This window comes from Amblyraja radiata, chromosome 4, assembly GCF_010909765.2.
Source record: "Amblyraja radiata isolate CabotCenter1 chromosome 4, sAmbRad1.1.pri, whole genome shotgun sequence".
NCBI classification, from domain to species: domain Eukaryota; kingdom Metazoa; phylum Chordata; class Chondrichthyes; order Rajiformes; family Rajidae; genus Amblyraja; species Amblyraja radiata.
Window position 1 is genome coordinate 24,348,793 of NC_045959.1, and position 27,350 is coordinate 24,376,142.

Below are 27,350 nucleotides of genomic sequence, written 5' to 3' on the forward strand. Positions count from 1 at the left end.
AATGATGACATAGTCTATCATTAACTTGTGGGTTGCCTTACTCCAGATAATATGGAGTACAGTAAGCTCGGCTCTGCATTTTGGAGGGAGTTGCATGATGCAATTTTCAATCTTGCAATTAAAGAAAATAAGGCTGTACTGCTCAATTGGCTAAGCAAAACATGAACTATTGCACTATATGGAAGAAGAGTAGGGGTGTTTTTCTCAGTCAAGGGATTAATATTTATCAATAATTGTGTGAATAGCCTGATCCATTCATTATTTACAATTCTAAAACACAAATTAAATTATTACAACCTTAATGTTTCACAGATCTTTCTGCCTTCCTGAGATGTCCCCCCATCCTGTATTTCCTATAATACAACAGAGATGACACACCAGAAATATTTCATTGCAAAGCATTTGAGACAACCTGAAAAGAATGAGAAAGATGCTATAAAAATCAAAGTTTTTTTAATGCAAATTTGATCAATGCAGTTACACAAAGCGTTTCCCGGTCCTAATTTTCTCTAAATAATATGTTCAGGAGATGATCAAGAGCATATTGCAACAATTTGTTTATCTTTTCAGCTTCACTTGACTTGAAGGTTCCACTTGTGATACTCAGCTTTTTCTAAAATTGTTGACTATTATCTGACAATGTTCAGCTTATTTATCAGAGCCGGTTAATGTGTGGATAAAACACTGAATTAAATGCAAAATACCACACATGCCAGTTATCCTAAAAGAGAAAAATGTTGGAAACACTCATCGAGTCGTGGATGTTGTAGAATCGGTATGGGTAGAACTGCAAAATAGCCAAAGGCAGAAACCGCTTGTTGGAGTTATATATAGACCACCAAGCAGCAGTAGGGAGGTTCGGGATAGCATCAAGCAGGAAATTAGGGATGCATGCAGCAAAGGTACAGCAGTTATCATGGGTGACTTTAATTTACATATAGATTGGGCCAACCAAATTGGTAGCAGCACTGAGGAGGATTTCCTGGAATGTAGACAGGATGGTTTTTTGAACCAATATGTAGAAGAACTGATATCTATTGCTCTACACACTTGCTAAGATTATACAGAAGCGCCGTAGAAAGCATTTTATCGGGATGCATCACAACTTGGTTTTGGAAACAGCTCCACCCAAGACCAGAAGAAATTGCAGGGAATTGTGGACATAACCCAGACCATCACACAGACCAACCTCCCTTCCATTTACATCTCACGCTGCCTCAGCAAGGCCAGCAGCATAATCAAGGACGAGTCGCACCCCAGCCACTCCTTCTCCCCTCTCCCATCAGGCAAAATGGATAGTAGAGTGAAAATGCACACCTCCAGATTCAGGGACCGTTTCTTCCCAGCTGTTATCAGGCATCCTACCAGAGAGCAGTGCTGAACTACTATTCGCCTCTTTGGTGACCCTCGATTATCCTTGATCGGACTTTGCTGGGTTTACCTTACAGTACACTAAACGTTATTCCCTTATCATGTATCTATACACAGTAAATGGCTCGAATGTAATCATGTATTGCCTTTCTGCTGACGGGATCAGCAGTCCTGAACTACCATCCGCCTTATGTGGAGCCCTTCGGACTATCTTCGATCGTATTTTGCTGGCTGAGTTACTCCAGCATGTTATATCTATGTTAGGTGTAAGCCAGTTGCAGCATGGGACCCATACACAAATAAAAACATTTCTTCCATCGAACGTGTCCAAAGACAGGCAGCTCGATTTGTTACTAACACCTATGAGAGAGAAGCGAGTGTCACCAAACTTCTGAATTCTCTGGGGTGGAACCCTCTCCAAGACAGACGTGAAGCTCACCGTTTGACCTGTTTTTACAAAATGTTAAATGGTCAGCTCGACATAGACTACAAGAGCTACACCAAACCCAAGTGATCCCAGCTACAAATTCAGATGTGTACAGCAATTCGTTCTTCCCCCGCACAATTAAAGCATGGAATAATCTCCACCCAACTATAGTTACCCAACCAGATGCAACTAAATTTAAAGTAGCTCTTTTTTCCCAATAACCCTTTCTGGCTTAAGCCCTCCCTTCACCACCTCCAGTTTAAATTCCATTTGGAATATTTTGGAGGACCAAGAAACCAAGAATCCTCTGCAGCTCCTTCCTCCTCCACGACAGAGAGCCCACGTGTTGCTTTGTTGTGACCGCGCCCCCGTCCGCTGCGTCAAGCGCCACGGTTCTGATTGGTCTATTGTGACGCTACGAAGCGACGCGCTGGACCACGTGTTCTCCCGGGTCTCGACCAATGAGAGACCAGGGCAACTTGCCGCTCGCCGGCAGCTTTGAAGTGGAATCCCTCCGCGCCAACGGAGATGGGAATAAAGTTTCATGTCACCCTATTTCACCCAGTCGGGCGGGGAATCTTCACGCTTGTCCAGTGGCGCGGCTTCTGCTTGCGGTGTCAACCCCAAGGTTGAGGATAGGGAGGGGGACTATATTTCGTGGCGGAAGTAGATGGCGGAGAGCGCGCTGGAAAGTTCTGGCGCTGGAATCGGCGGCAGTTGGGCAGCGGCGAGGTTGGCCGGGCGGATGGGACTGGAGGAGCGGGCGGCAGTGAGTAGACAGACCGCCACTGCTCCACCATGGTGATGCTGAGGAGCGGCGCGACCATCTGCCTCGACTCCAGCTCCGAGTTCATGGCCCTGCCCAACACTGACAGCCAGCATCTCGGCAAGAGAGAGCGCAGCTCTTCGGTAAGCGAGCGGCCGGCGGTAGGGAGGGGGGAGATGGAGAGAGAGAGAGAGAGAGTACCTTCCCCACCCCCAACCAGCTCACCCCCCCCAACCAGCTCACCTCCACCCCCCCCAACCAGATCACCCCCCCCAACCAGATCCCTCCCCCCCCAACCAGATCCCTCCCCCCCCAACCAGATCACCCCCCCCAACCAGCTCACGCCCCCCCAACCAGATCACCCCCCCCAACCAGATCACCCCCCCCCAATCAGCTCACCCCCCCCCCCAACCAATCACCCCCCCAATCAGCTCACCTCCCCCCCCCACAAGAATCACCCCCACCCAACCAGATCACCCCCCCAACCAGCTCACCCCCCCCCCCAAACCAGCTCACCCCCCCACCAGCTCACCCCCCCCCAACCAGCTCACCCCCCACCAGCTCACCCCCCACCAGCTCACCCCCTCACCCCCCACAACCAGCTCACCCCCCCCCCAACCAGCTCACCCCCCCCCCACCCAGCTCACCCCCCCCCCAACCAGCTCACCTCCCCCCCCAACCAGCTCACCCCCCCCCAACCAGCTCACCCCCCCCCAACCAGCTCACCCCCCCCCAACCAGCTCACCCCCCCCCCCCCCCCCCACCCCCCCCCCCCAACCAGCTCACCCCCCCCCCCACCCCCCCCCCCCCCCGCTCCCCCCCCCCCCCCCCTCACCCCCCCCCACCCAGCCCACCCCCCCCCCAACCAGCTCCCCCCCCCCCCCAACCAGCTCACCCCCCCCAACCAGCTCACCCCCCCCAACCCCCCCCCCCCCCCCCCCCCCCCCCCACCAGCCCCCCCCCCCCCCAGCCCCCCCCCCCCCCCCCCCCCCCCCCCCCCCACCACTCACCCCCCCCCCCCCCACCTCCCCCCAACCCCCCCCCCCCCCCAACCAGCTCCCCCCCCCCCCCACTCCCCCCCCCAACCTCTCACCCCCCCCACCAGCTCACCCCCCCCCCCCAGCTCACCCCCCCCCCCAACCCTCCCCCCCCCCCAACCTCTCACCCCCCCCAACCAGCTCACCCCCCAACCAGCTCACCCCCCAACCGCTCACCCCCCCCCCCACCAGCTCACCCCCCCCCGCTCACCGGCTCCCCCCCCCACCGCTCCCCCCCCAACCGGCTCCCCCCCCCAACCGGCTCACCCCCAACCGCCCACCCCCCCACCCCCCCACCCCCCCAACCCCCCCCCCCCCCCCCCCCAACCCCCCCCCCCCCAGCTCACCCCCCCAAGCCCACCCCCCCAACCAGCTCACCCCCCCCCCCCCCCCCTCACCCCCCTCCAACCAAGCTCACCCCCCCACCCAACCAGCTCACCCCCCCAACCAGCTCAACCCCCCCAACCAGCTCACCCCCCACAACCAGCTCACACCCCCAACCAGATCACCACCCCAACCAGATCACACCCCCCAAACCAACTCAACCCCCCCAACCGCTCACCCCCCCAACCAGATCACCCCCCCACCAGCTTCACCCCCCCAACCAGCTCAACCCCAAAACCAGCTCACCCCCCCCCCACCAGCTCACCCCCCAACCAGCTCACCCCCCAAACCAGCTCACCCCCCAACCAGCTCACCCCCCCAACCAGCTCACCCCCCCCCCAACCAGCTCACACCCCCCCCCCAACCAGCTCACTCCCCCCCCCCCCCAACCAGCTCACCCCCCCCAACCAGCTCACCACCCCCCCCCCCCCAACCAGCTCACCACCCCCCCCCCCCCCCCAACCAGCTCAGCTCCCCCCCCCCCCCCCTCCAACCAGCTCCCCGCCTTCCGGGGCCGGGGAGGATGGTTTGAGTGAGACCGCAGCCCCCCTGGCAGTCAGGAGCCGGGGTTGTGGTGCGGTGGAAGGGGCTGTTGACTGTCACCCGGGCATCGGCCGTGTCTATATTACCCCCCCCCACCCCCCCCGCCCGGCTCCGAGCGCCCGGTTTCGGGTCCAGTGGCTGCCGATTGAAAGTTGTCGCCGACCGTTTCTCCCAAAGATCCTATAGCGGAGCTATATATATATTCTTTGGTTTCTCCTCCTGAAGCTGCCCCGACCCCCACCCTCCTGTCATTGATTTGAGCCTCGCTGGGCGGGAAAGGGAAGGGGGTGGTGCTGTCGCCGAGCCGAGTCGCGCCTTTTCGGGGAGGGGGTGTGTCCGCAGCCGCTGAGTTTTCCGCCCTTCCCTGCCGCCCTGCCTTCACCGTGGGACGAAACCCATGTTTTTCCACGACTCCCTCCCCCTCCCCTCTATGCTCCGGGCGCTGGCCGCGGCCCCGGAATTGACCTGTCCCATGGCTGTATGCTGTGCCAAGTGTCTCACAATTCGGAGCTCGTTACTTTAACCTCTCTTTCGCCCTTCCGTTATCCACACCATCTCTTCCCTTTCCTCCGCCCTTCTCTTCATGCGTCGAGTTGGACAATTAATGTGGGATGATGCGAACTTTTGCAGCCGGCCATGGAAGAAGCCGTGTCCCAGCATTCGTAGCTGCAGTGAAAGTCCTCTATCCCGAGTGCAGAACTTCCAAAATTTATGCCATTGCCTCTATAACAGACTGGCAGACTTTCCAATCCTAGGAGAGAGCAGTTCACGTCCTTTATCTATTTAGTTCTCTGTCGTATTAAAAAAAATTGTAAAAGATGTGGCTGATCTCGGCAAAAGAGATGCTAGGCGGGTGATCCGATCGATTTGTTTACATTTTTGAAAATATGGAAACTTCCATCTGCCACTGGGGGACGGGGTCAAGAATCCCGGATCATAGAAAATAATGTGTAGGAAGGACTGCAGATACTGGTTCACACAGAATGCTGCAGTAACTCAGCGGGTTAGGCGGCATCTCTGGGCATAGAAAAAAATAATGGGGATTGGACAATCTGCCATATACTGGATTCATGATCGATTGCCAAAATCTTGCACCCCATTCTTGTGTTCTCCCATGGCCATTCGGCCCTTCGAGCCAGCACCGCCATTCATTGTGATCATGGCTGATCGTCCCTGATCAATAACCCGTGCCTGCCTTCTCCCCATAACCCTTGACTCCACTAGCCCCTAGAGCTCTATCTAACTCTCTCTTAAATCCATCCAGTGACTTGGTCTCCACTGACCTCTGTGGCAGGGAATTCCATAAATTCACAATTCTCTGGGTGAAAAAGCTTTTTCTCACCTGTTTTAAATGACCTCCCTTTATTCTAAGACTGTGGCCCCTGGTTCTGGACTCGCCCCACATTGGGAACATTTTTCCTGCATCTAGCTTGTCCAGTCCTTTTATAATTTTATATGTTTCTGTAAGATCCTCCTCATCCTTCTAAACTCCAGTGAATACAAGCCTAGTCTTTTCAATCTTTCCTCATATGACAGTCCCGCCATCCCAGGGATCAATCGCGCGAACCTACGCTGCACTGCCTCAATCACAAGGATGTCCTTCCTCAAATTAGGAGACCAAAACTTACACAATACTCCAGATGTGGTCTCACCAGAGCCCTATACAACTGCAGAAGAACCTCTTTACTCCTATACTGAATGCCTCTTGTTATGAAGGCCAACATTCCATTAGCTTTCTTCACTGCCTGCTGTACCTGCATGCCAACTTTCAGTGACCGGTGCACAAGGACGCCCAGGTCTCGCTGCACCTCCTCCTTACCTAACCTAACCCCATTGAGATAATAATCTGCCCCCTTGTTTTTGCCGCCAATGTGGATAACCTCACATTTATCTATATTATACTGCATCTGCCCACTCAACCTGTCCAGGTCACCCTGCAACCTCCTAACATCCTCTTTGTGTCATCCGCAAACTTGCTAGTGTTGCTCCTAATTCCCTCTTCCAAATCATAATATATATGGTAAACAGTTGCGGCCCCAACACCGAGCCTTGCGACACTCCACTCACGACTGCCTGCCATTCTGAAAAGGACCTGTTCACTTCTACTCTTTGCTTCCAGTCTGCCAACCAATTTTCTATCCATGTCAACACCCTACCCCCAATACCATGTGCTCTAATTTTAGTCACCAGTCTCCCGTGCAGGACCTTATCAAAGGCATTCTGAAAGTCTAGATACACTACATCGACTGGCACCCCTTCATCCATTTTACTTGTCACATCCTCAAAAAATTCCAGAAGATTAGTCAAGCATGATTTCCCTTTCATAAATCCATGTTGACTTGGACTAATCATTTTGCTGCTATCCAAATGTCCCATTGACTGTCTGCTCTGATAGGAATTACCATAGGTTCACCACACTGGGTGAAGAAAATGTTCCTCATCTTAGTGTTAACTCGTCTACTGTGTATCCATGGATTGTGACTGGTCCTATTTGTTTCCTTGCCACTGTGAACTTTGCTGCATTGCTTCCATGTGCCACCTCATTCTTCTGAGTCCTGGAAGTTATAAGCTCGAAGACAGACACAAAATGCTGGAGGAACTCAGCTTCTCTGGAGGGAAGGGATGGGTGACGGATGTTTCGGATCGAGAACCTTCTTCAGACCAATCATTCCAATTTCAATTTGTACATCTGTCCTGCCCACCCAGGAATTGGGAGTGGTGAGATTTTGTTTTCCTCTGCAGAAAGGACATCCTCCATCTGATAAGGAAACAAAAATGTTACACATTATTCGGACTGTGGTCTTGCATCAAAAAATTGTAGTAAGATATCCCTGTTCCTGTACTCAGTTATTGTGACAAAAATGCCATTTGCCACAATCACTTGCATGCTTCAATCGAATATTCTTGCTATTGAGGGAGTGCAGCGTAGGTTTACAAGGTTAATTCCCAGGATGGCGGGACTGTCATATGCTGATAGAATGGAGAAGCTGGGCTTTTACACTCTGGAGTTTAGAAGGATGAGAGGGCATCTCATTGAAACATAAGATTGTTAAGGGTTTGGACACGCTAGAGGCAGGAAACATGTTCCCGATGTTGGGGAAGTCCAGAACCAGGGGCCACAGTTTAAGAATAAGGAGTAAGTCATTTAGAACGGAGATGAGGAAACACTTTTTCTCACAGAGAGTGGTGAGTCTGGAATTTTCTGCCTCAGAGGGCGGTGGAGGTGGGTTCTCTAGAATCTTTCAAGAGAGCTAAATAGGGCTCTTCAAAATAGTGGCGTCAGGGAATATGGGGAGAAGGCAGGAACGGGGCACTGATTGGGGTTGATCAGCCATGATCATATTGAATGGCGGTGCTGGCTCGAAGGGCCGAATGGCCTACTCCTGCACCCATTGTCTATTGAATAGTGAGTGCACAAGGGCTAATGACTTGCTGCACCTCTCCTTATGATACTATATACATATAAATACTTTGTTCAAAGCATTTAAACTTGTGGTGCATTAATAGTCACTATTAAACTTGTGATGCGTTAATAGTCACTGCCTGCCACTCAAAAAAGGATCTGTTTATTCATTTGTCTTTTTTTAATCAATCAGTGTTCCTGGACATTATATTAACCATTATTCCCCAAGCCATATGTTTTAATGTTGCATCATAATCTCGCATGAGGGTTGTGAGAAAGTGATTGGCAAAATAACCAAAAGTGAAATGAGGAAAATCGTGCAGTGGAATGTTCTGCCAAGATAATTAGTGGTTTCACTTGTAAATTCAAAAGGAAGCTGGATAAATTGCAACAATATACAAAACTGTGGGGCGAGAAACCAGTGTTTCCACTTTGAAGTAAATTACCCGAAATTCGGAAAATTCTGGTTGTCTTCAGATAATTTTAGGGAAATTGATTCATTTTGGGAAATTTGCGCATCCGGCCCACGAAGAGGTGTAAAGGTAATACACACAGCACTGCTGGTTTGGCGCTCAAAGGTTTAAACAGATCGCTGTCAGTTTACGCGTGGGAATTTAAACAAAGAGCTGTCGGCTGCAGCGCTATGGATTCTAAACATAGCGCTACGGGCTGCAGTGCCATGGGCTTTAAATATAGCGCTATGGATCCCAGACTGTTCGGGAAAATTCTCGTATAACAATCTGGAATTCTCTTTCTCTGGAAGTTGAGCCTTTGATTATTTTTCAGGCAGTGGTAGAATTCTGGATAAGCCTAGTGGTGAAAAGTTACCAGTGGGATTGCAGTTATATTGGGATTGGCTTGATCTTACAGAACGGTGGGTGGGCTCATGGGGCCGAGAGGGCGAGAGAGGGAGGAAGTGAAAAGAGGAAGGGAAGAAGGGAGAGGGAGGGACGAAGAGAGGGAGGGGGAGAGCAGAGACTGAGACACATGAGAGCAGGTTGAAAACAACGAAAGCTGTTGGAGGCAACGAAAGCTGCCTTGCATAACACTGTACAAGCGAGTAACAGAAGCAGGCAGATACGGTGTAGTTACATAGATCTTTTTGTGTTAATGTGTGCCAGTGAAAAAAACCCAATAACAAATAGCACGAAACTTGGGATTTTATTTAAGGAATTTGGGAATTTATTTAAGGATTTTTTTAATTTTATGTGTGGAAGCACTGAGAGAAACCAACTGAACTCTTGCAGAGCCTATATTGATTTGATGGGCCAAATAGGTTGATCATAAATTGGCCTTCAGCCCAACCTGTCCATGCTGCATTTGGTTGCATTGGGCCCATGTACCCCATAACATTTCTTATCCATGTACCTGTCCATCTGTCTTTCTAATGATATTGTACCTGCCTCAACTACTTTGGCAGCTTGGTTTATATATCTACCACCCTCATGAAATTCACGAGGCACGATTCCCCATGCTTGAAACCATACTGACAATACCCAATCAACCTCTGTCTTTCCAAATGCATGTAAATCTTACCCTGCAGAATTATGTTCAGTAACTTTCCCACCACAGATGTTGGTTACTGGTCTATCGTTCTGTATTTTTACTTTGCAGCCCAATTCAAATAGAGACATGACGTTAGACATCATCCAGTCTTCTGGCATCTCACCCACATCTAATGGGGTGGGAGATTGCAACCTTCACGTGGTCCGCCCTGTTTCGACGAATGCAATCAACCTGGCATGCACAATCAAACAAGATCAAATAGAACAAGTTGTCCTACAACTTTAGGCTGTGCATGCCATACGCACGAAGAAGAAGACCCACATCTAATGATGAATGTATCACAGTAGTACTCCTGCAATTACTTCTAGGTTACAACGGTGTCCATGGATATATCTGATCAGGCCTGGGAGATAAATCTAGCTTAATTCAGCACTTTCGAACTACTGTAATATGGATTTTCATTATGACACCGTTATTAACTTTTCTAACTTCACTGTTCTTGAAACAGACATTGAATCCCTTACAAAGGGTAAGGGTTCAAATGTCTTTTCGAGTCTCCCATTCCAAGCATGAATGTCGTATCCTTTTTTGGGAAATCTTGCTTTATTGTTGGTTCTCAATGTGACTGCTGGTAGGCAGCACCTAGACTGTCAATGTTTTTTTTTTTAAGGGGGGGGGGGGGGGAATTCATCTTGCTGAATGTTTATAGCTTTCTGCCTGGTGTTTCCAATTCAATTATTATTTCTTTCCTGAATACTATGACATCTCGAGATTCATTGTATGTTGTCTTCTTTCCAGATCAGTTTAAACATTTGTGCTAGTAGTGCTATTTTGACATATTTCTTTACTTGTGTCAAAATATTTAAAAAACAGATAATTTACAATGCACTGTTACTCTTTGCACAGAGATATCTATTCAGGAAAGTGAAGGAAAGCAGCAATGGTGATCTGCTTCCTGCTTTGAAGAGGAAGATTCAGTTGCACCTAACTGATACCTCCTTGGATTCAAGTTACAATGAGAAGAGCATGGAAGAATCATGTGACCATGGGGTAGAAGTACAGCCATTTACCAGGTAAAGAACTGAACATTTTTTTCCCCCCATTTTTTAAAATTTTATAAGCCAAAAATAACATAATACATTTCCTGTACCACTTCTTGTTTTAAACTTTAAAAAGAAGGAAAGTAGAGAGAGTTAGATAGGATAGTTAGTGCGTGAAAGAGTGATCAAGAGAGACCCGTAGAAACGTAAAACACGAAAAAGTTAAAAAGAAAATCAAAGAAAGAGAAAAATAGAAAACAAGATATAAGAAAGTAAAATAAGATAAAAGGGATATACCTACTTGGTATCTTTACACACCCCTCACCAGGTCCTGAAACCATTTATTTTCAAAGTTATGTTGCACCCTATACTTGTAATGTCGAAAAATGGAGACCAAATCTTTTGGAAATGGTCTAGAACTGAACATATTTAGTGAGCAATCTCTCTATTCTTGCAGGTCACCCTCTGAAATGTATGCTTCACATTTCTTCTTGTATACTCCGGTACTTGCTTAAAACAATAAATGCACCCCAGAAATGTGGACATTTGTGGGATCAGTGCAAAAAGTAGTTATCCATAATAAATGGAGACAGACAGACATCACTCCAATGGCCGGTACCTGATACAACTCTTGCCCTTCCTGCTGTGCTGGAATACTGGCCAGTGGGGAATTATTCTCTCACTTGCTACGAGTTGCCATGCCAAGTATCTCGTGCATATATAGCAATGCATTGCATCATGACTTGGGGTGAAGAGGCTGCTTGTGAAAGGCCGGTGTTGAAGGGGGCCAGGGCAAGTGGTACAGTTGCTCAAGACTGAGGTTGTATGCCTGAAGGCTGGATCTTTGTCTTCAGAGTGGGCCATTATCGGAACACCCACTCCATGTGTTACAAGACTGCCCTGGCCCTCGCATTACCACTCTTAGATGTGATGGAAACTACCATTTTCCCCTTCTCCTTGTTTGGCTCTGCTGTCACCCCAGTCTTGGGATTTCTAGAGTTATATAAGCTGAAGAACCAGAATGCAGCCTTGATCCTCAATTCTCAGTGACTGGCTGCACCGCTTGTCTTGGCCTGTTCAACACCAGCCCTCAGGCCTACTTCTCTACTTCAGAAATTTAGGCAGACTCGGCAGGTTGACAAATACTCTCTCGGACCTCTGCAGATGCACTGGAGAGAGCCTAATGCCTGTTTGCGTTCGGTAATGTCCAAGACCAAAGAAGGTTGCAGAAAGTGGTGGGCATGGGGATCTACAGGAAGCTCTGCCTCGGGAAGGCAGTTACAATTATCAAAGCTGCATACCACCCTGGCCATGCTCTTATCTCACTGCTACTATCGGGAAGAAGGCTTAGGAGCCTGCGAATCATTGACTTGGTGCAATAAATAATTTCTTCCCATCAACCATCAGGCTTTTGACCTGCACTGCACAGTCCTAACCACAGCCTTATCTCAGCAATCTACTATGGACCTTGATAGATTGTGCTATCATGGTCTGGTTACCTAATAGTGCTAATATTTTATTGTTTATTATACATTTGTCATATTATGTTAATGCATTTGTATAGCTGCAAAGTTTCTTGTTTCTTAAATGTATCAATGTTTCTTCCTGGAGCATATGACAATCAAACATTCTTGACTCGACTAACCACACTGAGCTCTAGAACTATTCATTGCTGGGTTTGCACCAGGTATCTGATCGAGCATTGTGTAGCCTGTGAGATGCTTTAAACAACCAAAAAAACTATACGTGATTGTTCAGTTGGAAAAATTCAGAACATTGAAATGATTGGGACTCTTGGCATGGTACCGGTGTGTTTCAAATAGGATTGTCTACATTGAATGCACTTTCTGCCACTAGAGCGCACCATTGCATTTTTGTAAATAGGTATTGGTGCAATTTACTTTTCAACAAACTATAGATTCAACAGCAGTTACAAGAGATTGAAGGCTGGCAAAGAGAAGATAAGGAACTATTGACCTTTTGACTGAACCAGAATGGATAAACCAGTTAATGTGATGTATTTCGATTTTTACAAGCCTATTGATAGGCTGTCATGTGGGAAGACATGTTTGGAGAATATGAAATTGGGAGCAATTGAAACATACAGCACAGCAACAGGCCTTTTGGTACAACTCGTTCATTCCGACCATGGTGCCCCATCTAAGCTAGATCTAAACCTTTCTGAGCCAACTGTCCAAATGTCTTTTAAATGTTGTGATTGTATCTATTTCAGCCAATTCCTCTGGCAGCTCATTCCTTATAGACACCACCTGTGTGATAAAGTTGGCCCTCTGATTCCTATTAAATATTTTTCCCCATTTTAAATCTATGCACTCAAATTCTTAATTCCCCTATCCTGGGGGGAAGAAAATAGTGCATTATCCATATCTATTCCACTAATGCTTTCCTATAGCGAGGTGACTAGAACTGATGATAATACTGCAAGTACAGTCTTGTGCAACTGTAACATAATGTACCACCTTGCATACATAATTCCCTGACTGAGGTCAACATGCCAAAAGCTGCCTTCATTACCCTATGCATCTGACACCACATTTAGGGAACTGTGTCCTTGTACTCCTAGATTCCTCCATTCTACAACACTTCTCGGGATCCTACTGTTCACTGTGAAGGCCTTGCCCAAGTTTGACTTTCAAAAATACAATATTTCACACTTATCTGAATGGCAGAGCTGAGGCCCTGTACAAGAAGGGTCAAAGCCAGCTGTACTTTTTGAGACGGTACCGCTCCTTCAACGTCTGCAGTAAGATCGGGAAGGAAGGCTCCGCCTTGTGGGCGGAGTTGGATTTATGGGAGATTGGCTTGGAGGGGAGGATGCTCCTCAATGTGGAATACCTTTAGCAACAGACTGGTTCCACCAAGATGCAGGACAGAACGCCACAGGAGATCCTTCTTCCCTGTGGCTATCAAACTACAACTCTTCTCCTTCTGTCGTGGGGTAGACTGAGACTGACTCCCTTCACCCCCCCCCACATTATTTGCACAACCCCGTTCCGTTCCACTTGTCACTTTAGTTTCATGTATTTAGTGCTTTTATGATTGTTGGCAAATCAATTTCCCTCCTGGGATAAATAAAGTTCTATCATATGGTCTGGAAACTCCATTCGCCATTCTTCAGCCCATTTGTCCAGCTGATCAACATCCTGCTGTAATTCATGATAACCGTCTTCACTGTCTATTCTACCACATATTTTAGTGTCATCTGCAAACTTGCTAATCATGCCTTAAACATTCTCATCCAAATTGTTGATATAATATACTGGCATGCATTGGAAATTGGTTAACAGGGTTTAAAGCAATGAGTAGAAATGAACATGTTTTCATCGGGTTGTTACGATCAGCCATGATCACAATGAACGGCGGTGCTGGCTCGAAGGGTCGAATGGCCTCCTCCTGCACCTATTTTCTATGTTTATGTTTCTATGTCACTCCTGTAGTGGAGTACCACAAGGATCGCTACTTGGACACCATCTATTTGCAATTTGTCTCAATGATTTGGGTGTCCCAAATATATTTCATTGTTTGCCGATGATGCAAACCTAATGGGATTGAAATTAGGATACAAATAATAGACATTAAAAGCGAGTGGGTGAGGTAGAATATATTGTGGAAATTAGGTCATCCTCAAAACACGGGCAGAATATTTTTGGTGAGAGGTTGGAAAATACTGATGTTGAAAGGGAATGTGCTTTCGTACACATCACTGAAATTCTGCATGCAGGTGTAGGAATAAATTAGAAAGTTAAATGGCATGTACTCTTGATTGAAAGGATTTGAGTACAGAAATAAAGATGTCTTACTGCAATTATACAGGACTGTGGAGAGACCTCAATAGCTTTGGGCATCTTACCTCAAAACAAAAAGGATATGCTTCTTGTGGGAAATTAGAGTTGAGGTGGAGGGTCATTCATGATCTTCTTGAATGGGAAAGAGGGCTCAAATAACTAGATTGCTTGCTTCAAATTATTTATTTCTTATCTTATATTGGTCTCTATTCTATCACTCTTAAGATTCCAGCATCTGCAGCTCCATGTGTCTCCCTAATGTTTAAAAAAAAAATTCTGCTGGCTATTGTTGATTGTGGTTGACCATTCAACTATGAGACCAATTTCCCAACTGGGATGAATAAAGTTCTATTGTATCGTATTTGCTTGATTTGGAGGGACTGAATTTGTCAACTCGCTTCATCCCTGGACTGTACGAATATGGGAATCACGGGTGATTCCAAGTGGTGAGCTGAGCTAGACATCATCTGATCCTTTGTCTTGCCCCTTCTGAAATACGTTCTCTTAAGTGTTTGAGTGCTTACAAGCTCTCTTTTTTTGCAGGCAATCAGTAAGACTAAAAACGAAAAGGAGTGATAAAGGTACGTTCCCAATTTTGTCCTTAACAGGTCCCATTCTTCCATTTTCTAACTTTTTATTTATAAGCCTCTTCTCTAATTCTATAATTCCCATTTTGTTAGTTGCTGGTCTTTTTTACATGCATTCCTTGCCATTTTTAATTTTAGCTTGTCTTCCAAGTCTACACAACCCTATATCTATGTCATAGAGTGTTACTGTTTTTCTCATCCTCCGTCCATGGTTTTACGAGAATTTCCCTTGAGAAAATGTTTCGATGCTTTTTTTGCTCATCTCTTTCATGAAATTAGAAAAGTCAATGTTCATATCGCTGGGATGCAAAACTCGTAACAAGGGCAGAGTCCCCCTTGCCCTCACCTTCCACTCTACCAGCCGTCACATAGAACAATTAATCCTCCGACGTTTTCGGCACCTCCAACGGGATCCCACCACTGGCCACATCTTCCCATCTCTTCCGCTGTCTGCTTTCCGCAGAGACCGCTCCCTCCGTAACTCCCTGGTCAATTTGTCCCTTCCCACCCAAACCACCCCTTCTCCTGGCACTTTCCCTTGCAACCGCAGGAAATGCTACACTTGTCACTTTACCTCTCCCCCCCCCCCCCCCCCCCCCCGACTCCATTCAAGGACCCAAACATTCACCTGCACCTCCTCCAACCTCATCTATTGCATCCGCTGCTCTGGATGTCAGCTGCTTTACATCGGTGAGACCAAGCGTAGGCTTGGTGATCGCTTCGCCCAACACCTCCGCTCGGTTCGCAATAACCAACCTGATCTCCCGGTGGCTCAGCACTTCAACTTCCCCTCCTATTCCGAATCCGACTTTTCTGTCCTAGGCCTCCTCCATGACTGTTTTTCAGTTACCCTTCTGCTGACTTTGTTGGTGCATTGTTATGCTTGTGCTTTGCAACAAAGGTGATCCTGTAAATCGAGTATAGATTAAATGTGTTGAGTTTGAATATAACGTAATGGTCATGCATTGTATTCTTTCCAATAACCATGGCTCCCATCACACGACCAGTCAAGTGTAACAGGTCTGAAATGGAAGTAGATGGTGTGCAAGAGGAAGGGGGCACTGATACGGAAGTGCGACGCAGTTGTCGGCTCCGAAGAAATCCCTACAAAAACCAATCTGTGCTCTTTGATAAACTGATCACAAAGTAAGAGCAAATAATTTTTCTTTTGCTTAATTTGTAGCCATTAACAATTCATTACCAGAAACTTTGTTTTTCTCTTCTTTCCAAACATTTGATGACCAGCACTGCTGAAGCAGTTTTGCAGAAAATGGATGACATGAAGAAGCTGCGACGTCAGAGAATGAGAAAATTGGAGAATTTGCGAGTACTCAATGATACAGAAGAAGTGGTATGTTTATACCTTGTGCAATGCATAATTTCAGTCCTGTGAGGCACTGAGGCAAAGCTTTACTGTTGATGAGCTTTAAATGGTGTCCTGTCCAACCTCTGAGTACAGGTTCATGCAGAACTGTGTTGGAGAATGGCCGGGGTGACATCCCAGTGCTCTGGCAATAATTATCCTGTGAACTACATCATAAATCAGATCATTTGGTCACATTGCTGTTTTTCGGAGCTTGCTATGCACAAATTAGTTGCATAATTACCTACAATGGGACCTACAACTCGGAGGCATTTCATTGGCTCAAAAATACTTTGGACAGTTCTAAAAGTGTTGTGAAAAGTACTAGAGAAATGCATGTTTTTCTTTTACATTGACTATTATCAAAACTCAGCTGTTCTCACCAAGATAAAACACTTGAGGTTATCAAATGGGGTAAACCGCTTTTGTATGGAGAGATGGTGCGGTATTGATGCTGTCCTTTTCCATTCCTAAAGGAAAATCTAGACGTGTTTTCGTGTGTGAAAAAGAAAAGAACAACGCAAACAATAGATGAAGAAACCACTGAGGATCATGAAGATGCGAGCGGTGGTAAGGAACTTGAGTTTAATTATGCATAAACAATTTCATGTTTGCAGGTTGCGTAATATCTTTGTGGTTAGAACTTAATGCTGTTCACTATTTGTAGTCTAACTCGCGTTTTGCAGTCGAGCATGCTCTTTGTATTCCATATATTTTGTGCCCTAACTTGTGATGTCCCTTTCCCCATCTCCACTTTGTTTATTGAGCTACACTGCTTCTTGTTTAAGCAATGCATTTCTTTAATCCTTATTTTACAATCTGCTACATGCTGCTTCCTCTTTCCCAGTTCTACCACAATTTTAAGTATGTGCTCCCTTAATTCATCATTAAATTTAATCTCCCAGCTGCTGGCAATTATTCCTTGTGTTACCTGAATACGAAGATTTGGAATTTTCGTACAAGTCTGGCTGCCTTTGTTCTTCTTTGGTGACACTTATTAACCAAATCTTCAGTCACCTGCCTGGTTGTGTGCTCTTTCTTGGCTTGTTTAAACTTTGTTTATCTCTTTTGAACTGTCTTCCATGAGTATTCCATGGCATTAAATGCACAATGCAAATAGAAGTTTGTGAAAGTATTAGCAAATTCCTGCTTTAAAAAAAAGTTACTTCTCAATCTTTAACCATAGATTTAACTGAAGAGGAAGCTGAAGATAGAGAAGATGAGGATGGTGAGGAGGACACTCCCAAGCGTTACTATTTGCGTCAAAGGAAAGCTGTTGTGAAATGCCAAACTCCAGGTATATCTGCTCTCCATCTGATATGATCCAATACATGTCTCTTTTTTAAGCTTAACTTTTTTTTTCTATCCCTTGGGAATGTATTCACACTTTCAATAAGCGGTTTTGTATTGGCTTCCTCCTTTCTGGTCTTTTTCATTTGGAAAGCAGTGACAGGATCAGTCAAAGTCAGCATGGATTTGTGATGGGGAAATCATGCTTGACTAATCTGGATTTTTCTTGAGGATGTAACAATAGACAATAGGTGCAGGGGTAGGCCATTCAGCCCTTCGAGCCAGCGCTGCCATTCAATGTGATCATGGCTGATCATCCCCAATCAGTACCCCGTTCCTGCCTTATCCCCTGACTCCGCTATTTTTAAGAGCCCTATCTAGCTCTCTCTTGAAAGCATCCAGAGAACCTGCCTCCACTGCCCTCTGAGGCAGCGAATTCCACAGACTCGCCACTCTCTGTGAGAAAAAGTGTTTCTTCGTCTCCGTTCTAAATGGCTTGCTCCTTATTCTTAACAAGTAGAATGGATAAGGGAGAGCCAGTGGATGTGGTGTATCTGGGCTTAAAAAAAACCTTTGACAAGGTCCCACACGAGATTAGTGTGCAAAAATAGAGCATATGGTATTGGGGGAAGTTCTTTAGTAACTTGTCAGTTTCTTTGTTGAACTAAATTAAGGCGCATGTTGCAATCAAAAGCGCTTGACCAATTGGTTGGGAAGAAAGCCAAACTGTAAGAAAGACGACATGGATAGAGAACTGGTTGGCAGACGGGAAGCAAAGAGAAGGAATTAATTGGTCCTTTTCAGAATGGAGGCAGTGACTAGTGGGGCAAGGCTCAGTGCTGGGACCCCAAATATTTACAATATAACGATTTAGACAAGGGAATTAAATGTAAAATCTCCAAGTTTGAGGATGACATAAAGCTGGGTGGTAGTGTGATCTGCGAAGAGGATGCTATGAGGGTGCATGGAGGCAGACGCATGGATAGGTTGGGTGAGTGGGCAGACGCAGGGATAGGTTGGGTGAGTGGGCAGATGCAGTATCATGTGGATAAATGTGAGGTGGTCACTTTGGCGACAAGAACAAGAAGGCAGATTATTATTTGAATGGTGTCAAATTAGGAAAAGGGGAGGTGCAATGAGACCTGGGTGTCCTTGTACATCAGTCACTGATAGTAAGCCTTCAGGTACAGTAGGCAATGGAGAAAGCAAATGGCATGTTGGCCTTCATAGCGAGAGGATTTGAGTATGGGAGCAAGGAGGTCCTGGTGAGACCATACCAGAAGTATTGTGTGCAGTTTTTGTTTCCTAACTTGAGGAAGGACATTCTTGCTATTGAGGGTGCAGCGTAGATTCACCAGGTTAGTTCCCACGTGGCAGGACTGACATATGATGAAATAATGTGTCGACTGGGCTTGTATTAATTGGAATTTAGAAGGATGAGCGGGTATCTTAAAAGGAACATATACAATTCTTAAGGGATTGGACAGGCTAGATGCAGGAAAAATAGAAACATAGAAATTAGGTGCAGGAGTAGGCCATTCGGCCCTTCGAGCCTGCACCGCCATTCAATATGATCATGGCTGATCATCCAACTCAGTATCCCGTACCTGCCTTCTCTCCATACCCTCTGATCCCCTTAGCCAAAAGGGCCACATCTAACTCCCTCTTAAATATAGCCAATGAACTGGCCTCGACTACCCTCTGTGGCAGGGAGTTCCAGAGATTCACCACTCTCTGTGTGAAAAAAGTTCTTCTCATCTCGGTTTTAAAGGATTTCCCCCTTATCCTTAAGCTGTGACCCCTTGTCCTGGACTTCCCCAACATCGGGAGCAATCTTCCTGCATCTAGCCTGTCCAGCCCCTTAAGAATTTTGTAAGTTTCTATAAGATCCCCTCTCAATCTCCTAAATTCTAGAGAGTATAAACCAAGTCTATCCAGTCTTTCTTCATAAGACAGTCCTGACATCCCAGGAATCAGTCTGGTGAACCTTCTCTGCAAAAATGTTCCCCATTTTGGGGAGTCCAGAACCAGGGGTCACAGTTTAAGAATATGGGGTAGGCCATTTAGACCTGATACGAGGAAAAACTTTTTCCTCCAGAGAATTGTGAATCTGTGGAATTCTCTGCCACAGAAGGCAGTGGAGACCAATTCACTGGATGTTTTCAAGAGTGAGTTAGATTTAATTCTTTTGGCTAACTGAATCAGGGGATTTGGGGGGGGGGGGGGGGGGGGGGGAAAGCAGGGATGGGGTACTAATTTTGGACGATCAGCCATTATCATATTGAATGGCGGTGCTGGCTTGAAGGGCTGAATGCCCTACTCCTGCACCTATTTTCTTTGTTTCTGTGTTTAACTTATTTCTGAGTTGGCAACTGTGATGTACTTGGCAGTATTAAATCAATCCCTCATAAAGCCATAGAATTGTTTAGCAGGAAATGTGACATTCAGCCCTACTTGTCCGTGTGTGCTCGTAGGCACTCCTTCCATATTAATGTAATCTCCCAGCACTTCAAGCCTAGGCAATGCAAGTTCTCATCTAGAAACGTAATGCATAACGTATGCCTTTATGGACTTGCAGAGATCACTGAAATTTTTTTTTCTTCTGATCATTGTACTAGAACCTGAAAGAAAACGAACTATCTTTTATCATGGCCCATCTTCACCTGTAGGGTATCGATTTGGTGCTTCAGGCTCTCGTAGTCCTTACTGCAAAAGAAAAATAATCAGGTTTGTTGTTTGTAATCTTGTTGCGATTAAAGGTTTAACTGTGGCTAATGTCTTTGTAATCAACGTTGTCTAAATGTTTTTCTTGTAATTTGCTTCATTCTGAACAAATACCCTGCCATTATATTTTTGTGTGGTGTTCTGATGCTATACATACAGTCAAAAAATGCTAATGACTTATTTTGTATAAAGTAGGAAAGTTTTAATTATGGTTCTTCCCAGTTAACAAAACATTCACTTAATGAGTCGTTGCAACAAAGAGGGGTCTTATAAATGTAAACACGAGGAACTGCTCATGCTGGTTTCCAAAAAAAAGACAGTGCTGAAGTAACTCAGCAGGTTAGGCAGCATCTTGAAACATCACCAATTCATGTTCTTCAGAGATGCTGCCTGTCCCGCTGAATTACTTCAGCACTTTGTCTTTTCTTATTAATGGAGTTTGTCGCTTAACAAACACTTTATACCCTGCAGCGAAGGTTGTAAAACGTTTAGACACTGTTTTAAATATAGAACTGAACATATTGAGTGTTTATCAAGGATACATTTTTGGATATAGATATTAAAAATGACTAAGGGGAAACATGAGTATCTACATTCTGTCATTTGGCAACAGTAATTGGATGAATGACTCGTAGCTTTGAGCTTGTTTGTTCACTAAAACAAGTGTACTTTGCTGTTAATTTACTGCATCTTTACTGGGGAGAGAGACAGTCTCATCCACAGCAACTGGTAGCATCCTGTAAAATATAAGGGTTCATTAAACCTGCTATGAAGAATCTGGCATTAAAATTGTTTAATAAATTTAACTCGTTTATTAGCAATGGTGCAGGAGTAGGGAAATCTGTATTGGCTTCAGCATGATTCTGAGGCATAGATATGGTTATGATTTGTCCTATAGTCTCAGAGGAAAATAGACAATAGGTGCAGGAGTAGGCCATTTGACCCTTCGAGCCAGCACAGCCATTCACTGTGATCATGGCTGATTATCCACAATTAGCACCCCATTTCGGCCTTCTCCCCATATCCCTTCAGACCATATCCCTATCTTTAAGACTCTTGAAAGCCTCCAGAGAATTGGCCTTCACTGCCTTCTGAGGCAGAGAATTCCACAGATTCACAACTGTGTGAAAACGTTTTTCCTCATCTCTGTTCTAAATGGCTTACCCCTTATTCTTAAGCTTGTTAATAAAATTGTTTTTTAACTGGCATGATCAATAAAAGATAAAAGGAAATGAGCTTTATTTAAGTGCTACTTTTTCGGGAGTATTGTTGGTAGGGCAAACATTCATTGCCTTTGAAAAGGTGTTGTGAGCCACAGCCTTCACCTTGCTGCACTACTTGGCATTAGGAAATCATACATACACTTGGGTGCGAGAAAGAGTCCAAGTTTGATAGCATAAGACGTAAAGATGGAAGACATTCCAATATATTTGCTGCCTTTGACCTAAGTGATGGGTGTTGGTTTTGGAGGTGCTGTTTGAGTAGCTATGGGTGATATGTTGATGATATGTGCAGCTTTCAAGCAAATACTATATATGTTTTTATTTGAAGGCGAAGACATGCAATACATAGTAGTGATTCAACCTCCTCTTCATCTTCTGATGAGGAAGAGGGGCACTTTGAGAGAAGAAGAAACAATACGAGGAACAGAGCACCTTTGAGGTATGTCATTTGTTATGGAAGTATATGAAACTAATTTAAAGTGATTTTTTTTAAATCTCAAGGCTTGTCTTACAGAGATTTTTTTTAATTGCGTATGTAATTTGTTGGTTTTGTGGAGGAAAAATAAACCTTTTGCTGAAATCATTCTCATCTATAGTTGTATGTTAATTGGCCTCTAAAATTTCACCTCTTGTGTAGAGTGGATGAGAAAGTGAGATAAAATAGAACTCGTGCGAATATTTGATCAATGGTTGGCATTGGCCATAAGGATGGTTTCCATGATGAATCTCTAAGCTCAACTAACCAAGCCATGTTGCTGGCTCTTTCATTTTTATTAATATATGAATCCTCTGCAGTAACAGGTTTAAGGCGTAATAATAAAAAATAACTTACTGCCATTGTGATGTGGTATTACCTATGGAACATGGTCTGCTTTTGTTCATGGCGACCATATTTTAATTCTGTAATGTCACTCTGTGTTAGAATGTTTTGGGCTAATATTGGAAAAAAGTAGAACAAAAGGTGAGGTATTGAGCTTTATGATGTCATTTGCATTATTTTCAGAAAAGATTTGCATCATAACTGTAGGGCATTGTTTTTGAATATAAATCAGTCTTGCTGGCAGTAAAGAATACGGGACAATATTCAGAGATCTACAGCAGAGGAAGCCATTTAAACTTTAGTGTGAAACCAATGGAGATGCTTGAGTTGGAAGAAGGTATTGGTTTCTGTGGGAGCTGCATGGGTGTGGATTTGGATTATCAGTCACTGAAGACAAGGGGTTAACATTACTCATCATTTTAAATTGTTTAGGAAAATTTGTTGTAAATAGTGGATGGGAATGATGTTACTGACCAGAACCAAGCATATCTGTCCAGAACAAGCTGGACTGAGGAGTAAAGAGCAAAGGACAGATGAAGTTGTAGTTGAGGGAGAAAAAATAATTTTAAAATTGTTTGCGGGGGCCGTGAAAATGAAATTGAGAAAGGCCATTATGAAGAGGCAAGAGGAGCTACTAAAACACTCAGCATGCTAGACGAGATCTGGAAACTTGGGTTTAGATTTATTATTGTACATGTACTGAGGTACAGTAAAAATCTTTATTTTGCAGTTAGTCAAACAGATCAGATATACAGGAACAAATCAGGAACAAATTTCCTGTAACCTTAATCATTTTTGGAAGTTTCTACCTTAATGGAATATTTCTAATTGTTCATGTTTATACAGATAGGGCTTTTATTGCAAAATGTAAAGTACAGGTGCACAACCTTTTATCCGAAAGCCTTGGGACCAGACACTTTTCGTAATTCAGAATTTGTCGGTCTTCGGAATGGAAATTTTTTAGCGTAGATTTTAAAGGCTGGCTCAGTGGTAGAGTGCTCGGCTCATATCCGCAATGTCGCGAGTTTGCGCCTTGATCCCGGCAGTAAACTCGGTCGCGAGTTTGAGTCTTCAATGTAGTTTTTTCTTGCAGAATAAATGTTTGTATGAAATGCAGTGTAGGAGAGGTGTACTGACTGTGTGGGCAGAACTTTGGAAGTGATTGCCCACCAGTCTAAAAAGCCGCTGTGTCTCCCTGTCCCTGGGATAGCAGGGGGCGATCAAACAGCACAATACCCCCCTCCCCCTCCAACTCCAGAGGAATCCGCTCCCCGATGGGCCGCTACGGCGACAAGTGGCAGTTCGCCCACAACCCGAGCTGCGCCACCCAAAGAACAAGACGTACCTTGCACACCATCAGCTTCTGCCCCTACGGGGAGCGTGTTCCTCTGGAGTTGGAGCGGGGCTGGGCTGGAGTTGCCCTTGCCCCCTCCCTCTGCAACTGCAAACAACCCCACTCTCCTGCAAGGGCGGTACAGTTCCCGGAGGATGGCAGGTGGCCGGAGACGTCAGGACCAACAGGAACCCGCTCCCCGATGGGCCCCTACGACGCCCCGAGCTGCGCCCCGTCATCGCAACCCAGGTTCCTCTGTAGTTGGGGCTGGGCTGGGCTGCTGTTGGCTGTGGGTCTCTGGGATCTCCGTGCTTGCAGTGGGCCTGGGGGTCGGTGTCCCGATGAGGGGGCGCAGCTCGGGGAACGGCTTCTGGTGGTCCTGACCTCTCCGGCCAGTTTGCAGTTTTCCTCTGGAGTTGGAACGGGGCTGCGCTGCTGCTGGCTGTGGGTTTCTGGGATCTCCGTACTTGCAGTGGGCCTGGGGGTCGGTGTCCCGTTGGTCCTGACGTCTCCGGTGACTGGCACGGTCCTGCTGCAATCGCTGACGTGAAGACAGTGCAAAGCCCCCCGCGCCGGTGCAATGGGCGGGGAGCTGGAAAGGGGAGGGAAGGGGTCACACACATGGCCGGGAAGCAGAGGGGTGTAGGTGGGGTGAAACTGAAGGGAGCGAAAATATGCTGCTGCCTGCCCCGCTGAGTTAAAAAGTTCCCACGCAAGACTCACGATACACTGTGTATTGTGAGTCTACCGTGGGAACTTTTTAACTCAGCGGGCAGGCAGCAGCATATTGTCAATTATTAACCCTCCCGCGCAATATAGCCTCACCTTCTCTTTTATGAATGGGGATTTAGTTCCCCTTTCTTAGAGGACCGACCGGAGGTTCCGCTGTCACCTCTGCGGGCCGCCCTCGGTGAACGTTTTCAAGGACCTTTCTTCAAGGACCGAAAAAATGGCCGCTATTCGGAGGTTTTCGTTATTTGGATCTTCGGATAAAAGGTTGTGCACCTGTAGAAGGAATATTCCATTTAGTCACTGATGTAGGAATCATTTGTGCTGACTAGAAAGGTAAGTGCATGTTTTGGGCAAGCTTCCTTTTGTTACTTTTCCAGATACTTGGCGAATTTATCATTTGTTATTTTGCATATTTGACTAATTTCACCGTTTAAGTTAATCTGTTTAAATTGTTTCTTGCACACATACAAATATGGAAATGAGCTTTTTTTTACAATCCTACCATTGTACATTTCTAGATGTCTCCCACTGAACATTAGGAAAGATGACATGAAAGGAATTCACAAAGATCGGATGAAAATAGGTGCTAGCCTGGCAGATGTGGATCCAATGCAAATTGACACTTCTGTAAGTTAAGGGAGTTTGGGGTTTATGGTTTTCATTTTTTTCCCCCCATCAACTTTTATATCAAGGATATGGAGTAGATAGCATTAAATCATTTAATTTGGCAATATTTAACAGATTTGTAATTGCTATATTATCGTTGCATTTACTATTAATCTACTTTTTTCTGGTTCTCTTTGATTTGCGCTGTAGCAACAAGCATAACTAATCTTATCTTGGAAAGACTTGCATTGTTAAACTTTTGCCAAGGTTTCTCACAGTTGCTTCCAAGCTTAGTTGATGAAGATGTATCCACTAATCATTCAAGCAAGCTGTTTGCCTGTACTTCATTTTTATCTGATTTTCATCACTTGTCTCCAGTGTCCACTCTTGGACAGACGAGATGGTGATCTCAATTCAAATTCGTTTGAATTTCACATAAATCTGCATTTTCCTTGATGACTTTTGCCCGATATTGTACATTAGAAAGATAAGGGCTTTAAATTGAAACAAAATAATATTTTTTTTTCAGTCAGGATGAATCAAGGTTGAGTTGTTAAAATTTATCAAATTATCTTTTCGCTGGCCACCAACAAAACAACAAGGTATGAGTTGCAGGAAAAATATTTCTAATTTCAGAGCTGAGGTTGGACTGTGGGATTACTTTAAGCATCCTGCCTGCTAATCCAGAAAGGGTTTACTGTCACAGTAGATTAGTCCATTTGTGGGACCGTTCCTCATAGATAACAGGATTGTAAATATAGTTAAAGCAATAATGTGGATAAAATATCATTTTTTACACTGTATTATCATGTGCTTTTTGCTTTAGTGTTTGCAGTAGGTTTAGTCAAATTTTAAATGTTCATTTACTCCACAACTAAATATTTTCCTTCTCCAGAAGAATTTCTCCTTGCTGAATTTAAGTTTTGCCTTTTGCCCACATGTCCTTTCTTCAAATGGCTCCCTACCTGACAACGAGGCTTATTGGAATCTTTTGTCAGTGCTCTGGCTGAGAATTGACATTGTATAGAGCTGAGTTAAAAGCTGAGATGCTCAGGTTGCCTTTGTGCAATTTACCCAGTCATCAGCAACTCTGGTTGCTTCATCTTGAATCCCTTCCATTGAACTTGTTTTAGTTGCAAAATGGCCGAATCCTGAATTTGTCATGCCTGAGTGGATTTACGAGGATGTTGCCAGGACTAGAGGGTCTGAGCTATAGGCAGAGGTATTGAGTAGGCTGGGACTATTCCTTGGAGTGCAGGAGGATGATCTTATAGAAGTGGATAAGATCATGAGAGGAACAGATCGGGTAGATGTACAGTCTCTTGACCAGAGTGGGTGAATCGAGGACTAGAATACATAGGTTTAAGGTGAAGGGGAAAATATTTAATAGTCTGAGGGGTAACTTTTTCTCACAACGGGTGGTTGGTGTATGGAACAAGCTGCCAGAGGAGGTAGTTGAGGCAGGGACTATCCTATATATAAGAAACTGTGAGATGGGTACATGGCTAGGACTGGCTTGGAGGCAGATGGACCAAATGCTGGCAGGTGGGACTAGTGCAGCTGGGACGTGTTGGCCGATGTGGGCAGGTTGGACCATCTGTTTCCACACTGTGTCACTCTGAAAGAAGATTTGTTTTTCAGAATAAAAACAGTTGCCTTTCTCATGGTGAATAGTTTTTGAACGTTTGTTACCAAGGTTAGCCATGTTTACAAAATTGAAGCAATGTAAATGTATGTTATGAGTTCTAGTTAACACTCTAATGGGGGGCCTTCATATTTTTGTATTTAAAATGGCCTTTGATTTAAAGTATAGTTGGTTCTGTAAAGGGAGGTTTAATGGATAAGATCAAAAACATCAGTGTTTAACTAGACTAATAAAAGTGATGGATGGATCAATATGCATAGGTTAGACAAAGATCCAATGCACAGAATGATGTAGTTGGAAAAGCTTTCTCAAGATCAATGTAAAATGTGCTTATTAATTTGGTAGTACAAAGCTGCTGAAAGTAAGCAAGCATACTATTTACTAACTGTACAACATAAATGTGTGAAATATGAATAAATAAGCATCCCTGAATTTTGTTTATTGTTTAAAATGATTTTTGAGAGATTGGATAGTACAATATAGTGAATTATTAATCTATATGCCTAAACTAATGATTTGGAATCATTACTGATTATTCTGTGAAGATTACAAATTCAAGTTTAGTTCATGAAATAAACATAGAATTGAAGTGTCTGTGGAAACAATGTGATGGTAAAAACCTAGCATGTTTGTTCAGGCTTGTATATGAATCCTGAAGCATAGTAGTGTGTTGAGATTCATAAGGTTGTTGCACCAAAGCCTATAAATGGTTCAAAAACAGCCTCATTCTCAAGGCAGACATGT

The 27,350-nt window shown here is 44.9% G+C and overlaps 1 protein-coding gene across 2 annotated transcripts in view; it reads left to right on the forward strand.

Annotated features, from left to right (window-relative positions):
* The first annotated feature begins 2,258 nt into the window (after positions 1 to 2,258).
* Positions 2,259 to 27,350, forward strand: part of atad2 (ATPase family AAA domain containing 2) — a 54,937-nt gene continuing 29,845 nt past the window's right edge. Inside the window, exons 1-10 of one of the 2 annotated variants that reach the window (XM_033019083.1) lie at positions 2,259 to 2,707; positions 10,344 to 10,510; positions 14,827 to 14,864; positions 15,878 to 16,016; positions 16,116 to 16,221; positions 16,710 to 16,803; positions 17,420 to 17,530; positions 20,142 to 20,250; positions 21,799 to 21,909; positions 24,874 to 24,982. In XM_033019083.1, coding sequence (XP_032874974.1) covers positions 2,597 to 2,707; positions 10,344 to 10,510; positions 14,827 to 14,864; positions 15,878 to 16,016; positions 16,116 to 16,221; positions 16,710 to 16,803; positions 17,420 to 17,530; positions 20,142 to 20,250; positions 21,799 to 21,909; positions 24,874 to 24,982 — 1,095 coding nt within the window. In that variant the 5' untranslated portion in view covers positions 2,259 to 2,596. Of the gene's footprint in view, positions 2,708 to 10,343; positions 10,511 to 14,826; positions 14,865 to 15,877; positions 16,017 to 16,115; positions 16,222 to 16,709; positions 16,804 to 17,419; positions 17,531 to 20,138; positions 20,251 to 21,798; positions 21,910 to 24,873; positions 24,983 to 27,350 lie in introns of both variants that reach the window. The other variant, XM_033019082.1, reaches the window with a different exon arrangement.